This window comes from Oncorhynchus gorbuscha, linkage group LG01 (assembly GCF_021184085.1).
Source record: "Oncorhynchus gorbuscha isolate QuinsamMale2020 ecotype Even-year linkage group LG01, OgorEven_v1.0, whole genome shotgun sequence".
Lineage (NCBI taxonomy): Eukaryota > Metazoa > Chordata > Actinopteri > Salmoniformes > Salmonidae > Oncorhynchus > Oncorhynchus gorbuscha.
In genome coordinates this window covers 109,599,198-109,616,748 of record NC_060173.1, presented here as the reverse complement: position 1 = coordinate 109,616,748, position 17,551 = coordinate 109,599,198, and the positions used below count along the sequence as shown (strand labels likewise).

At 41.7% G+C, this 17,551-nt stretch overlaps 1 protein-coding gene across 2 annotated transcripts in view; it reads right to left on the bottom strand.

Annotated features, from left to right (window-relative positions):
* Positions 1 to 17,551, bottom strand: part of LOC124039427 (contactin-associated protein-like 5) — a 132,778-nt gene that overhangs the window by 43,790 nt on the left and 71,437 nt on the right. For both annotated transcript variants that reach the window (XM_046359429.1, XM_046366951.1), the window contains exons 4-9: positions 13,068 to 13,215; positions 6,404 to 6,607; positions 4,694 to 4,878; positions 2,791 to 2,934; positions 1,417 to 1,684; positions 197 to 340 (exon numbers count right to left, since the gene is read on the bottom strand). In XM_046359429.1, coding sequence (XP_046215385.1) covers positions 197 to 340; positions 1,417 to 1,684; positions 2,791 to 2,934; positions 4,694 to 4,878; positions 6,404 to 6,607; positions 13,068 to 13,215 — 1,093 coding nt within the window. The remainder of the gene's footprint in view (positions 1 to 196; positions 341 to 1,416; positions 1,685 to 2,790; positions 2,935 to 4,693; positions 4,879 to 6,403; positions 6,608 to 13,067; positions 13,216 to 17,551) is intronic.

Here is a 17,551-nt window from a genome sequence, read left to right as displayed (position 1 = left end):
GTTCTGGGAAGCTAAAGTTTGTACAGGGATGTATTACGTAAATCTCTGCCTACAAGGCCATGTCAACTCCACTAAGGGACTGAAGTGATGATGACAAAGAGTGAGACTTCGTAGGTATCACAGTCCACAGATGTATCAAGTCATACCCAAGCATATTTTAAAATGTAACTTTTAGTCATACTACCTGTCCTCTTACCTCCGAAGTAGAGGCTGTCTCCTGCCTCCATGTGGTCTCCCAGCTCCATAGTTGAGGGCGGCTCATTGTCCAGAGTCATGGTGACCTGGAGTCCTCGGGAGCTGAGACTCGCAGAGTGCCACAGTCCATCATTCACTCTGTGACCTGTTGACACATGGGGTCAGTTATGACATAAACAGTTCATAAAGACATGATCAATCTCTGCATATGACTGAGGTTTTACAATAGTAACTACACTGTTGCAAAAGCATTTTAAGAAAACAATTTTAGAGTACATTTTTATATTTAGATTTCTAATCTTGTTTGTCTGCAACAAAGCTCTGCATTCAATCTGTTGCTGGTGTTGACTTTATGGCTCTCCCTACACGCTACACACACATTTCATATCGTTTCCCCCCACACTATCAAATAAACAAAGGATCACCCACAACCCCCGGTCTGTTGTGTTTGTGGTTCCACTTTGAGAAGGAACCAATGGAAAAACCTCAGAGGTATAATCTTTGCTTTTTGATTTAATTAAACTCAGGCTTTTACAGTGAAGGGCATCCAAGCTGTGTGTCTACAATCCCCTCTGTGCTTGCCATCTGCCTGCAGTGTTAGAGTGAAGTTGCAGGCTAAGATAATTACCATGGAACGCGATTAAATGAGCAATATTTCAAGCAGTAAATAGTTTGAAACAAACAAACAAAAAGCACACCTGGTGCAAACGTTGACTGACATGCAATAGATTGGAGGATGACCTCAGCGTGTTCTTTCTGATCACATCTGGATTACGTTGCAGTGATTGAGATCAGTCCAAAATGACACAAACCTAACTATGTCTGTCTGCATGGAGGGATTCTGTGTTTTTGGATTTAGTTATTTCTACAGGATTAGCGAGACAGAGCATATTTCATTTCCCCATGGTGGGAAATGGACAAAACCAAATGCTTCTCATTGTGTGTGAACTCAGAAGAGATAAGCACAGAGCCAGCTGAATGGATTCTCTCTTATAATCTTTTCTCATAATCTTTACTATCACTATCAGACTATTTATGTGGAAAACCACAAACATTCAGAGTCACAAATGCCTTCTCTGCAATAATAAAATGGGTTTCTCATTGTCTGCCTGCTTCACTGGAACAAAAAGCCTTTTATACTCTGAGTCCCCATAGACAGAACCACTGATTCCAGCATAGAGTGGGTCTGGGTCAGCTAGACTGGAGGCTGTTGGCCCTCACCGGTGGAGACCTCTTCTTTCTGCTGGGCTGACATGTGGTGGGTCAGGCGCAGCCGACTGTTGCTGATCTGCAGCTCCAGTCGCTGGGGCTCCAGGGCCAGCCGGGTGGAGAGCAGTAGCCCATCTGGGTTCCACGTTCTGAACTGGAAACGCACAGCGAAGCCCCCCGAAGCAGACAGCGTGGCCGGGAGCGACAGGAAGCTGCTGCTGGAGCTCAGGAAGGTAGTGGACACCAGCTGAGGCTCAGAGCACGAGAAGGTCACATTGCCCTGGTGACACAAATGGAACACAAGTCTTACAGTCACCTTGCCCTGATTCACATCAACTCTCAACATTTCAGGGTTATTAAACAATTATGCCAACTCTGTAAGTGTAGTGCTGCTATTAATTACTACAAACACTCCCTCCCTTTCTATAAAGGAGAGAGAGATGGAGAAAGAGACAAAAACAAGTAAAGTATTGAGAGAGATAAATAGATGGAGAGAAAGAGTATGAGGGGAATAATACAGAAAGAGATAGAGTGGGAGAGAGGGAGAACGAGGGAACGAGAGAGACAAAGTTAACTCTACAGGGAGCAGGGTTAAATGTCACTACCAGCCCCACTGTGACTCCTAGGGACAGGAAGAGCCAGTACAGAGGACATGAGTTCCTGTACATAGGAAAAGGTCAGAGCAGTGTGGGGATGAACACATCATTGATCGCGGTGACATGGAATGGCAGCAACTACACCTTTCACAGGGACTCTTCCATCAACTTCACCAAACTTGATTTCAGAGTGATTATGTTTCAATAGGCTAACACTGAGTCAGTCACAGGATTATTGTGTTCAGGAATCATTGATAACTTTAGTTCTATTTCAGTGTTAGTGGATTTATTGTCAGAGGAAAGGTGAGATGTATTTGTGTTTGGGGCTCTAACAGCACTGAGCCAGAAGGTTACTTAAAGTGAATATCCATTGAAGATGTCATTTAGGGTCTGCACTAGACCCTGACATATACCTTAAATAATGAAATCTACCTCTATCCTACTAATAATACTTCTATGCTGAATGGATCACTGGGTACAGCTCCTGCTCCCCCTCATCACTGAGCCCGGATCTCTTTTCCAAAACAAGAACATAGAACACTGTTTTCTCAGCTAAGAGCGGTTCTCGCCACGCACTCTGTAAATCCCTGCTTCCCTATCTGCAATCTGATGGTTTATTACTCAACAAATGTTATGGTCCTTTGGCTCTCTAAGGTTATGTGTTGTTAACCTCCACTTCTAACAAAATGGAGCATTATCACATACATAAGTGAATATATTGGTAATGCAGTGTAAAATAAACTTGGGCCTTGGCCTATTCATTAAAAATGTACAGTTGAAATGCTCTTACCACGCTGTAGATCTGAGGCTTGCGTCGCTTGGCTAGGTCAATGATGTTGATCCCATTGTAGTAGAGGTTCTCAATGCAGCCATGGAAGTTCTTCCTCAGGAAGGTACCAGGCTTACCTGGCAGTGGGATGCCCCCAAAGCTGAGCTATGATGAGGACAGAGGGTGACGTATAGACATGTTAGAACGAAAAATAAGAAAAGTCCTTTGAGTGTTCGGTGTCACGTTGAAAAGAGATTCTAAAGAGATATACCAAGAGCTGTATTTTCATTAAAGGGGTGCTAGCGTCAAGCGCACGCTAGTTTGTAATTTCGTCATGTAAAAACTGCCACGCTGGCATTTTCCAGCCCTAACGCCAGGTTCGGCAATTTACATGTCTTATATCATCTCGCTTGCGCTCAGATGACGGGGTGGAAATATTTGAAGTGTTCCCTTAAAAACAAGATCCAAAGTGCAAATTTCAGGCAGTACTGAGAGGGATATTTAAGAGCGGTAATGCAGTTGAGCTGGTTGAAGCATGGCGTGGGAGCCTGCCGAGCCAACCGAGGCTTGTGAGCCTCTCGAGCCAGCTGAGGATTGCTTCGGCAGTGGCACCCGGACCCAACATCACCAAAAAAACAAAACAATTGTAGTGTCTGCATTCTATAACGGTTCCATAACCACAGATGCTGGGGGACAGGAAACAAGTTCAGGGTGAGGATTTAATATTAAATAAACATGAAACTAAACAAGACCAGCGTCTGGACAAGAGAAACAAAACAACATCAATGCAGACACTGGGATGAAACTGAGGAAGTGACAGATATAGGGGAGGCAATCAATGACCTGATGGAGTCCAGATGAGTCCGATGAAGCGCTGGTGCGCGTAACGATGGTGACAGGTGTGCGTAATGATGAGCAGCCTGGCGACCTTGAGCGCCAGAGAGGGGGAGCGGGAACAGACGTGACAAGCACAGCCTTCCCTCCTCTCAATTAAGGCTTTTTTTGTCTGCCCAATGCAATCGTGAAGTAGTCAATAAAGGGTTTGGCTCCTGAGGCCGCTTGGAAATAAATCTTAATCACCAAAGCAGGCCCACATTATTTCAAACATGCAGGTCCCGTTTTGGATGAGTGTCGTCTGCGTTGTTTTAATAGTATATGCCAACGGGGAGAAATGATGATGCGTGTGCGTGTGATCAAGCCTATATAAAACAAGATATTGTTTCATTTTGTTTAGAATTTGATTAGAATTATTCGTTGTCTTTTTAGGCCTTATCAAAAATGAATTGAAGCTTGCTTATTGACAATCTTTGGTATGCCCATGCTCAGCCATAATGCAATTTACACTAAGCCTAGCCCCTATATCAGCATGAACGCTATTGAAGCCTTGCAAATACTTAGAATAATGTGGACTGCAAATAGGTTCAAGTTAACCTATTTAGCAAAGATGGGATAGGTCTACATTTTGTAATTTCATTTCTGTAAACCATTTAACAAACTATAACCGATTAACATTGGAATTGGAGTTGACTCCAAGATAATACATAAAAGACCGTAAATAAAAAAACAGAAGAAACCACATATTTTGCCATCTAGCACATTCTGATTGGCCAGTAAGGGGCCAAGTCTCGACACATGCACAACTTGCTTATTCATCAAAACCCAGCACTTTCACGTCAACGCCAGAAAGAAAGCCGATAATTGTGATAGTGAAAATAAATAAAAATCTGACACACTTCCGAAGCTATAGTGCTACTGTCAAGCGTTTGGATTTACCATTGCGTTAGGTTTGTTAAAACAGAACCCCAAGTATTATTCTTAATCTTACCATGGCATAAGTTTAAAGTGTTTTTCTGACTGGGTGCTGGTGGTGTAATCTTTTCAGACCTACTGTAAAGGAATATTCTGGATGTTTGGATAGACACACCTCATAGTCCACCTCCAGGGAGTCTCCTTCCCCCTTGGTCCTGAAGTGCTGTGTGTGGGTGTCCACGGTGAGGTTGACCTGCTTGTTGAAGCGCTCGATGAGGACAGAGTGCCAGTGCTGGTCGTCCAGAAGACTGCTGAGAGTGACCGCAACACGCCCACTGCTGAACCGCAGCCTTGTGTCATCTGAAGACAGAGAACAGACAGAGAGCAAGATAATATGGATGCTTTGATATAGATCATAAAACAATCCAGTATATTGAGGAAAGAAGAGGTCTGAAAGAATGTGTTCACAAGACATTCCCAAAACGGAGTACTAGAACAGTCTTCCCCAGACTCAGCTGTTCACAAGACATTCCCAAAACGGAGTACTAGAACAGTCTTCCCCAGACTCAGCTGTTCACAAGACATTCCCAAAACGGAGTACTAGAACAGTCTTCCCCAGACTCAGCTGTTCACAAGACATTCCCAAAACGGAGTACTAGAACAGTCTTCCCCAGACTCAGCTGTTCACAAGACATTCCCAAAACGGAGTACTAGAACAGTCTTCCCCAGACTCAGCTGTTCACAAGACATTCCCAAAACGGAGTACTAGAACAGTCTTCCCCAGACTCAGCTGTTCACAAGACAATCCCAAAACGGAGTACTAGAACAGTCTTCCCCAGACTCAGCTGTTCACAAGACATTCCCAAAACGGAGTACTAGAACAGTCTTCCCCAGACTCAGCTGTTCACAAGACATTCCCAAAACGGAGTACTAGAACAGTCTTCCCCAGACTCAGCTGTTCACAAGACATTCCCAAAACGGAGTACTAGAACAGTCTTCCCCAGACTCAGCTGTTCACAAGACATTCCCAAAACGGAGTACTAGAACAGTCTTCCCCAGACTCAGCTGTTCACAATGTGGATCTTTATGGTTGTTAACATCGATCATTATACAGTTGCCATAGGGACCATTTGATTTGATTTGTATTGAAAGAAGAGGTTCTCTCATAGGAAGTGCAGACAAGACAGTCATTTAAGAATCCTCTTTCCCAGCTCCGCTGCTCCCAATGTGGATCCTTAACAGTCTGAGTCTATCTTGTAAATGGAGCTCAGCAGCAGTGGTAACTGGAAGGGTATCAGAACACAAACATCCAGTTACCCTCCCAGACTGCTTTTAAATGGTTCAAATTACTATTTTATCTGCAGTCCAAGTCCCCATTACCAATGATCTCTAACCTCTAAACCCTGAGTTATGTGAGCCAAGTTGAGGTAGAGGGCCAACCTGCCCCGGTGTGACTAGCTCACCCAGGTTCAAATCAAATCAAATCTAATGTATTTATATAGCCGTTCGTACATCAGCTGATATCTCAAAGTGCTGTACAGAAACACAGCCTAAAACCCCAAACAGCAAGCAATGCAGATGTAGAAGCATGGTGGCTAGGAAAAACTCCCTAGAAAGGCCAAAACCTAGGAAGAAACCAAGAGAGGAACCAGGCTATGTGGGGTGGCCAGTCCTCTTCTGACTGTGCCGGGTGGAGATTATAACAGAACATGGCCAAGATGTTCAAATGTTCATAAATGACCAGCATGGTCCAATAATAATAAGGCAGAACAGTTGAAACTGGAGCAGCAGCACGGCCAGGTGGACTGGTTGACAGCAAGGAGTCATCATGTCAGGTAGTCTTGAGGTTGAGGGCCAGCTTGCCCTGGTGTGGTGACTAACTCACCCAGGTTTAGGTAGAGGGCCAGTCTGCCCCGGTGCAGCTCCAGTGTGATGTAGTCGCCCCTCTGACCCTCTCCATGGAGCAGCACCCCCTCAGCCTGGCGGCTCTTGAAGCTCAGCGAGATCACATCCTTCACCGTGCTCATGGACTTCTGGTTAAACCGGTAGAGCAGCGAGCTTCTGCCATCAAAGTCTGCCACATACGATTCTAGGGGATTGAGAGAAGATCAAAGAATCATCGTGTTTTCGAAAATTGCCCCAACGATAGCTCTCTCTGTCACATCTGAGCTGTGAGTTTTCTGTTGCCACTAATTTTGAGGGGAATTCAAGTGGCAAATCCCATTTCTTTCAACAGTATTACATTTTCACCGCAACTTTTGATTGGAAGTACATGTCAAACTTGCAATTTTTTTGACATACTTTTTATCACAATTCTCTAGCTCTGTCTAATAGATTCTCTAACACTGTGTCTCTGCTCAGTGCTCAGTTCATGTGGATGGGCCTGAACCGAAGACATAATGTAGTAAGTTACAACAGCAGGGGAAACGTTGAATTCCTGTTTTTTAAAGCCTGGGTACATTATATTTTCTGATGGGATTCAGTTTGTGTAAGTAAAGCTGTCTGAGTAAATAATGCAATCTCTAACATGCACCTGCAATTCCAATGCAGAACAGAAGAAGGGTGATGTGCCTAGAGAAACAAGGGAAGCTATGAGTAGAAGACATGTTTGGGCAAGCTGTTCAAAAAAGGTTTGCTTTGCATTGTATCATATACATGACTATTGAAATAGCTTTTGGAACTATCACTTATTTAAATAATGTCTAACACATTCATGAACACACAAACAACATGCTAGAATTCCCCTAGCTTTTTCAAATGGTTTACTCAATCTAATGAGACAGTATTGTGTTTCAGTGGAAGTCACCGTGGGATAAAGAAGGTTAAGATTAATTTAAACTCCAAGGTGTTTACCCATATGTATATACCCAAATATGAAAAGTTAATAACTTAGCTGGTATGAGATGATTATACAGGTGAAGTCAGAAGTTTACATACACATAGGTTGGAGTCATAAATACTTGTTTTTCAACCACTCCACAAATGTCTTGTTGACTTCCGAAGGTAATTGGTTGCACCAGATCTTATTGAGGGCCTTCATATCAAAGGTGATGAATACTAATGCACGCACCACATTTCAGTTTCATATTTTTTTTTCAGTTATTTTTTTTCTCATTTCACTTCACCAATGTTTACTATTTTGTGTATGTCCATTACATCTAATCCAAATAAAAATCTATTTAAATTACAGGTTGTAATGCAACAAAATAGGAAAAATGCCAAGGGGGTGAATACTTTTGCAAGGCACTGTATGTATGTATGTATGTATGTATGTATGTATGTATGTATGTATGTATGTATGTATGTATGTATGTATGTATGTATGTATGTATGTATGTATGTATGTATGTATGTATGTATGTATGTATGTATGTATGTATGTATGTATGTATGTATGTATGTATGTATGTATGTATGTATGTATGTATGTATGTATGTATGTATGTATGTATGTATGTATGTATGTATGTATGTATGTATGTATGTATCAATGTGACATTTAGATAGTTATCGCTATTAGTTATTTATTGTGTAGGGTGCTATCCTACTTGAAATAAAAGTATGTGAGAGAAAAAAATGGCCACGTTAGCTACCGCAGACGACACGGCCGTGATACAAAAATAGGAAGAACCCTCAGGTTGGCAGCCACGTCGATACAACACTGACCTATCGACTCGTCGTGCAACCCAATCAGCCATGCCAAACTGTCTTGAGAGGCAACAAATCTCCCCAATTAGCTGATTCGCTTTTCATACATCCACTCCTTTCGACACACCTACTCGCCCATACTCCGCCATCTATATTGGGCTGCAGTGACCCATACTCCTCCATCTATATTTGGCTGCAGTGACCCATACTCCACCATCTACATTGGGCTGCAGTGACCCATATTCCTCCATCTATATTTGGCTGCAGTGACCCATACTCCACCATCTACATTGGGCTGTAGTGACCCATACTCCGCCATCTATATTGGGCTGCAGTGACCCATACTCCACCATCTACATTGGGCTGTAGTGACCCATACTCCGCCATCTATATTGGGCTGCAGTGACCCATACTCCTCCATCTATATTTGGCTGCAGTGACCCATACTCCACCATCTACATTGGGCTGCAGTGACCCATATTCCTCCATCTATATTTGATTGCAGTGACTCATACTCCACCATCTACATTGGACTGTAGTGACCCATACTCCTCCATCTATATTTGGCTGCAGTGACCCATACTCCACCATCTATATTGGGCTGCAGTGACCCATACTCCGCCATCTATATTGGGCTGCAGTGACCCATACTCCACCATCCATATTGGGTGGCAGTGACCCATACTCCGCCATCTATATTGGGCTGCAGTGACCCATACTCCGCCATCTATATTGGGCTGCGGTGGCCAATACTCCGCCATATTTTTTGGGCTGCAGTGACCCATACTCCTCCATCTATATTGGGCTGCAGTGACCCATACTCTGCCATCTATATTGGGCTGCAGTGACCCATACTCCGCCATCTATATTGGGCTGCGGTGGCCAATACTCCGCCATATTTTTGGGCTGCAGTGACCCATACTCCTCCATCTATATTGGGCTGCAGTGACCCATACTCCGCCATCTATATTGGGCTGCAGTGACCCATACTCCGCCATCTATATTGGGCTGCAGTGACCCATACTCCTCCATCTATATTGCGCTGCGGTGACCCATACTCCTCCATCTATATTGGGCTGCAGTGACCCATACTCCGCCAACTATATTGGGCTACAGTGACCCATACTCCTTCATCTACATTGGGCTGCAGTGACCCATACTCCACCATCTATATTGGGTGGCAGTGACCCATACTCCTCCATCTATATTGCGCTGCAGTGACCCATACTCCTCCATCTATATTGGGCTGCAGTGACCCATACTCCGCCAACTATATTGGGCTACAGTGACCCATACTCCTTCATCTACATTGGGCTGCAGTGACCCATACTCCACCATCTATATTGGGTGGCAGTGACCCATACTCCACCATCTATATTGGGTGGCAGTGACCCATACTACGCCATCTATATTGGGCTGCAGTGACCAATACTCCGACATCTATATTGGGCTGCAGTGACCCGTACTCCTCCATCTACATTGGGCTGCAGTGACCCATACTCCTCCATATATATTGGGCTGCAGTGACCCATACTCCAACATCTATATTGGGCTGCAGTGACCCATACTCCACCATATATTTTGGGCTGCAGTGACCCATACTCCGACATCTATATTGGGCTAGAGTGACCCATACCCCGCTATCTATATTTGGCTGCAGTGACCTATACTCCGCCATCTATATTGGGCTATAGTGACCCATACTCCTCCATCTATATTGGGCTGCAGTGATGATTAGGGCCAGCCCACCGAAACAACTATGAAAAAGTTACCACTCCACAAATGTCTTGTTAACAAACTATAGTTTTGGCAAGTCGATTAGGACATCTACTTTGTGCACTTTGTGTCATTTTTCCAACAATTGTTTACTGATAGATTATTTCACTTATAATTCACTGTATCACAATTCCAGTGGGTCAGACGTTTACATACACTAAGTTGACTGTGCCTTTAAACAGCTTAAAAATTCCAGAAAATGATGTCATGGATTTAGAATCTTCTGATAGGGTAATTGACATAATTTGAGTCAATTGGAGGTGTACCTCTGGATGTATTTCAAGGCCTACATTCAAACTCAGTGCCTCTTTGCTTGACATCATGGGAAAATCAAAAAGTGCAAATATATCCCAGAATAACAGCAAAGGACCTTGTGAAGATGCTGGAGGAAACAGGTACAAAAGTATCTATATCCACAGTAAAACAAGTCCTATATCGACATAACCTGAAAGGCCACTCGGCAAGGAAGAAGCCACTGCTCCAAAACCTCCATAAAAAAGACTACGGTTTGCAACTGCAGATGGGGACAAAGATCATACTTTTTTTCAGTCAGGAAGTTAAAGCTCGGTCGCAAATGGGTCCTCCACATGGACAATGACCCCAAGCATACTTCCAAAATTGTGGCAAAATGGCTTCAGGACAACAAAGTCAAGGTATTGGAGTGGCCTTCACAAAGCCCTGACCTCAATCCCATAGAACATTTCTGGGCAGAACTGAAAAAGCGTGTGCGAGCAAGGAGGCCTACAAACCTAACTCAGTTACACCAGCTCTGTCAGGTGGAATGGGCCAAAATTCACACAACTTATTGTGGGAAGCTTGTGGAAGGCTACCCGAAACATTTGACCCAAGTTTAACAATTTAAAGGCAATGCTACCAAATACTAATTTAGTGTATGTAAACTTCTGACCCACTGGGAATGTGATGAAAGAAATAAAAGCTGAAATAGATAATCCTCTCTTCTATTATTCTGACATTTCACATTCTTAAAATAAAGTGGTGATCCTAACTGACCTAAGTCAGTGCATTTTTACTAGCATTACATGTCAGGAATTGTGAAAAACTGAGTTTAAATGTATTTGGCTAAGGTGTATGTCAACTTACGACTTCAACTGTACATAACCATGCTATCAATTACAACAGGGCACTGTCAATGATGGGGAATGCTCAGTAGTGACAACAGTTCAAGTGATTATTATTGAAAATAACTCCGATTTGTGGACCCTTTATCAATCAGAAGTGTGAGGGTGCAGATGAACGAAAACCAAAATGAGATAAACATGGGATAGACATGGACTTGTGTCTACAGATTTGTTTTTCTCCAGATGTTTTATACGAATAAAGACTTGCTAAATTGTGGAAATTCTTCATTTTTACATGTTCCTCTGTGCATCCTCTGTGACTTTGAGGAAGATCCCAACATTTATTAACATTTTCACCGTCATTGTAAAGGCCTTGTTATTTTGTTGCTTTGATAAAGTCATTGCTGTCGATTATTATTCATTTAAAGGTTAAAAAAACTACAAAAAAATCACTTGCTAATTTAAATGCATTTGTATTTGTTATGGATCCCGATTAGCTGCAGCATCTACTCTTCCTGGGGTCCAGCAAAATTAAGCCAGTTTGCAAAATTAAGGCAGTTTGCAAAATTAAGGCAGCATTCCAGGTGACTATCTCATGAAGCTGAGTGAAAGAATGCCACGAGTGTGCAAAGTTGTCATCAAGGCAGACAATGGCTATTTGAAGAATCTCAAATATAAAATATATTTAGATTTGTTGAACCCTTTTTTGATTACTACATGATTCCATATGTGTTATTTCATAGTATTGATGTCTTCACTATTATTCTACAATTTAGGAAATAGTAAAATAAAGAAAAACCCTTGAATGAGTAGATGTGTCCAAACATTTGACCGGTAGTGTGTAGATATATATATTTTTACAGTACTTAAACGGTGGAACGGCCCATTAAGTGCAAGTTTGCCATCTATGACATGTTCAATGGTAACGTATGGCTCTTCATTCGCTTGCTATTAGAGCACCCTGGAGTTACATTTTTTTACAGTTTAAGTGCAATGAGGTGCTGGTGAAGCTGCATGTATTAGCAGAGCACACATTCATCCAACATGAATACAGGGATCATGCTGTGGTACCATTCGGCATTATTTGAAAGTGCTCGCTCGGGAATAATTATAACTGTCATAGTGCAGTATTTCACTGGCTGATCCAGTTAGTGCTACTTCAGAATGTGTGTGAAAGGCATCCCAGTGAATCCCCTTTATTTATTTAGCATTACCCAGGCAGGAACCGGCTCTTAACTGGCACGCCTGCCTGGCTGTCGCTGTCTACCTCTATTAGCTGGTAGGATTGTGTTTCGGTCAGCATTTGCTTTGATCTTGTTTGAAGCAAAAATGTCTCTTCACCTTGCAGACACTAAACAGTATCTCTTTAAACAGGATGGTTACACAATGATTACAGGATGGTTACACAAGGATTACAGGATGGTTACACAATGATTACAGGATGGTTACACAAGGATTACAGGATGGTTACACAATGATTACAGAATGGTTACACAATGATTACAGAATGGTTACACAATGATTACAGGATGGTTACACAATGATTACAGGATGGTTACACAATGATTACAGGATGGTTACACAATGATTACAGGATGGTTACACAATGATTACAGAATGGTTACACAATGATTACAGGATGGTTACACAATGATTACAGAATGATTACACAATGATTACAGGATGGTTACACAATTATTACAGAATGGTTACACAATGGTTACAATGACATAATGGTATTTTCTAATGGAAACCACTGTCAACAAGGGGATACAATCAGCCCCATGATAGATGACATGCTTAAACACGCCTCAATGTCATCCGTAATAGATGTTAGAGTCTGCACAGGTCTGACCACACTCTTGTTAGAACATGTTTCCTTGCAGTCCAGGTGTCCCCCAAATTACCACATGGGTTGGAATCACAGATGGCAGAATATGATGATATTAGCTGAACGTGTTTGTGTTCTGTAAGAGCTGGGGGTCACTTTAATGTAGTCACAGCCTATATGGTCTGAATGTAAGGGCTGGTGGTCTGATCACTCACTGTAGGCACAGCCGTAGACCTCCACTCTGAGTCCCACCCAGCCACTGGGGTTCCAGTCCAGGGGGACGAAGCGCAGGAAGCGGCTTCTGAAAGAGTGGGACAACTTGTGGTGGACGACACCATCAGCGTTCACGTTCCCCACAAACCTCTGCAGACAAACAGAGGAGGAAAACAGGAGGGAGAGCAGGGGGAGAGAAGAGGGAGAGAACAGGTTTAATAAGATGTAACACGTTTCTCAGCGTTCATGCAGTGTCACTACATTTAACCTGTTGGTTGAGGTTTATGACCCCCACATAAATACCTTTCCCCCTTTTCTCTCCACTAGACATAATGGACTCTTGGAATGCCCTTTGTTAACGTAGAGAGAGAATGGTAACATTAAGAGTTTTGGGAAAGGTACAATATTTCAGTAATCCAACCAGTTGAAAGTGTCCATTGGTACATAACGAATATGATGTCAGATCAGTTGGTGTCTGGGACATTATATCTGATGATAGGACTACATAAATTGTATCTTGGAAAGTCTACACATTATAGTTATCAGATTCACATGGAATTGTTGTGCCGCAGCTCTATAGACAAACCCTGTGGTGCACCAGGTTATTAACGAGTTAATTGTTGCATGGTTTAATTCAATCACGTAATCAATCAAACGTTAGGTAATCAATTTGATAAAATGCCTGTCACATAATTGAATCAGTCAGAGACACGACAATGGGGATTGTACTTATTTTCCAGTATTTTACTGTAATTACAAGGGCTTGGTGCAAGCAGATTGGCCTACTGGGTAGTGATAGCCTTATTGGAGGTGATTTGGACAGTGCACTGTAAAAGGGTTACTGTCAATTCAACAGTAGCTTACAGAGAGCTCAGTGGTACAAGTACAATTCTGTATTTAATATTAGAGACCACCTGCTGTAATATGAATACGGTATCAAAGCAAGTACTGTATAATGACACACAGTACAATATTGTAAAATGTACTGTGTTATGCTGTAAAAAATGAAATGCTGCCATAATCAGAATAAATGAAAACATTAAATTCATTGGCGGGAAGTGGTTTGTATTTCACAGTATTTTACTGTAATTACAAGGGCTTGGTGCAAGCAGATTGGCTGCTGGGTAAAGTGTTTACACATTACAGCATATTAATTCATATTTGGTGTATTATATCACTTGCACGTCTAGAGGCCTTAACAAAGGCTTCCAAACTGGCAGTGACAATAGGGCAAAACAAATTTCCAAAAGGAAATGGCAAAATGTTGAACCATTTCAGGTTTAAGACTTGCTGCCACTCCAAACCATCCGCTATACATTTTAAATTAGTGGGGCACTATAACCACATAGGAGTTCAATTGGTACAACCTTCTCACTCATGGGTGCAACAAATATAGCCTCTTACAAGGCATGCCTCCAAATCTGTTAATGACTCAGAAACAACAATATCATGATCCCACTAGTGATCAAAAGTGTTTTGGAACTCCAAAGATACGGTACGATAATGTATTCTGTGGGATGGAATTAAGGTAGCATTCGATCATTTGCAGGATGTTGCAGTAAAAAGTGTCAGAGTATTTTACTGTTGATAATAACCCAAATGACCTTATAATTAGTTTATATTAGTTTATATTAGTTTAGCTTATATTAGTTTCATTAATCCTTTATTGATATCATCCCAAAATGTTTTGCATGTCAGCTATCAAGTTTTTAATATATATATAACTTAGAAATACAGCCAGTATGATGCATTTTGAATCATATGATGCTGCGTTTTGTTGTTTTGGGATGGAATGTTACTTTAAATAGTGAGCCAACATATTTTCAGCACTTTTATTTCCTTGATTGACCAAAACTAATTTTCTCACACTCTCTCTTCTCTCTCTGCAGAAGACACAGAGTGAGCAATATGTTTGGAACATCAAATCGCAATAAAATAAGTATCGTGATAATATTGTATGGTGAGGTCCCTGGCAATTTGATGTCCTTAAGGACACCCCATACAGTGAATTGATAATCACACAGATTCTGTCCTGCACATTGTGATGTACTGTGGCTTCTGTTGTACACTGTTGTTTACTTCATTAAAACACTTTGACAAAACAATATGAATAACATGGCCAAAGCTATTTAAATGTTTCATTTGCATGAAGTCATTAGCATTCTGTTTGAATTAGAATGCCCTGGAAACATATACTGTACCCTGCATGGTGCAATTTAACAATTGTTTTCCCATTTCTGTTTTCCACAGCAGGTGTCAGCTTTCATAGTATTGGATTTTCTTCCCCCTTTTATTAGGATTTATATAGCAGGGTTTATTTATGAATGTATCATTTTGAAGGCTTTTCCCTGACTAATATAAAACTGCAAAACAATATTTTTTTTGCTAGCTAATTTATTGATATTAAAAGTCCCCCTCATGGCCAATAGCCGTTCATTATCTTCTCATCAACAGTATATACGCTAATGCCTCACTAGAAAGAAGATGATTTAAAATGCAGGTAATAATCAAATGAAAACAATTTATCAGTGTTATCTGCAGTCATTACATTCTTACATCAATAGGATGGGTGTGCCACACTGATCTGTAATTTTCTCCCTCTAACATTTCTCTCTCTTTTCAAAATGACTTATATTGATTCAACCCAACTGTCAAGCCCAAATATACGTGTTGAACTGGGTAAGACCTAGAGTCAGCATCTGAAGACTGCAAGAATCATTGTTCAACTCTATTCAGTGAGAGAAAGTGAGTAGAGATGGAAGAAGTACTGTATTTATTCTATATAATATATTAACAGTTCAAACACATGAAGAGACCTTAGGAGGTCATATAAATCGGCATGATAAATGACATCTCTTTCTCTCAAATGAGTCATATACAGCAAACCTAAGACCAATTTTTTTGTGTGTTTGGGCCTAAATTGATGAGTGCATAGTGTATCCTTGGAAACACATGTATAACAAGTGATTTAGCAGGGACAGTGACCTCAAGCTTTGCAGCATGCTTTTCAAAAGCCCCAGCAGTCATCTTGCATCATGTCAGGAAGATTGTTCTCCCATATGAGTGATCTATTTTAAAGCACAATGGAAACCAAACCCTGTCTCAGAACAGCCATTGTTATTCCAGATCGGAAAAAATGGCGACAGCGCATCCATCCAATTACTGTGCAGATGTGAACCAGAGTGTCTGGAACCCTGAAGGGAGCCGAAGACCTCCCATTGGACGACAGAGCTTCATGTTAGTCACTGTCTACATAAACAGCTCAACCCCACAGTGACTTCATTCATTCTGTTTCTGTATCCATCCTGAACCGACGGTCTCCCTCCCTGTTCATTAGGACTCGTTACACTTCCTCTCTCATGACGAGGTCCCTAATGTCACATACATCAGCTGAACACACACAAGCCCCTGGGTACACCGATTCACGCCGCTGCTCTATGCTATGCTGCTACTGCTAAGATATATTCTCAGTATATGAGAATTCAAGATAACAAAATTCTTAGACTATACACTGAGTATACAAAACATGAAGAACACCTGTTGTCCTGTCGTCCAATAGGAGGTCTTCTCCTCCCTTCAGGGTTCCAGATACTCTGGTTCACATGACATAGACTGAACAGGTGAATCGAGGTGAAAGCTATGATCCCTTGTTGATGTCACTTGTTAAATCCACTTAAATCAGTGTAGATGAAGTGGAGAGACATGTTAAAGAAGGATGTTTAAGCCTTGAGAGAATTGAGATGGATTGTGTATGTGTGCCATCCAGAGGGTGAATGGGCAAGATGAAATATTTAAGTGCCTTTGTTGAACGGGGTATGGTTGTAGGTGTCAGGCGTACCAGTTTGAGTGTATCAAGAACTACACTTCTGGGTTTTTCACACTTTACAGTTTCCTGTGTGTATTAAGAATGGTCCACCACCCAAAGGAATTCCAGACAACTTGACACAACTGTGGGAAGTATTGGAGTCAACATGGGCCATCATCCATGTAAAACACTTTAAACACCCTTGCAAAAAGATGACTTAGCTACATGTCAAGCACAAAGAGCACCTGAGAGCCATGGTTGCTGGGCTTACAGGGGAGGCTAAGACAGCTAAGCTCTCCAAGGGGGCCTACGCCAATCACGTTGTTATCCCACTGCACTGGATGCTCCTCTACACATCCACATTGGTAAACATCACAGACAATCTATTATTTACTCTGTTCAATGAGGAAGAAAACACAGAATAGCATCTGGGATGGAAAACTTTGACAAAATATGATTTCCATCATTCATCACAATACAATACATTGTCCATCCTGAAGATACGAATATGACAAAGGCAGACTTGTATATACTGTATATTCTCTGATATGGGAGAAATACGAGCTAATAATCACAGACGCTGTGATCTTATGAGATCTTTGTATACTTTATTTACATACTGTAAATCAATATTTTCTGTTTGATTTACTTGAAAGGATGCTGGTATGTCTCCCATATTGA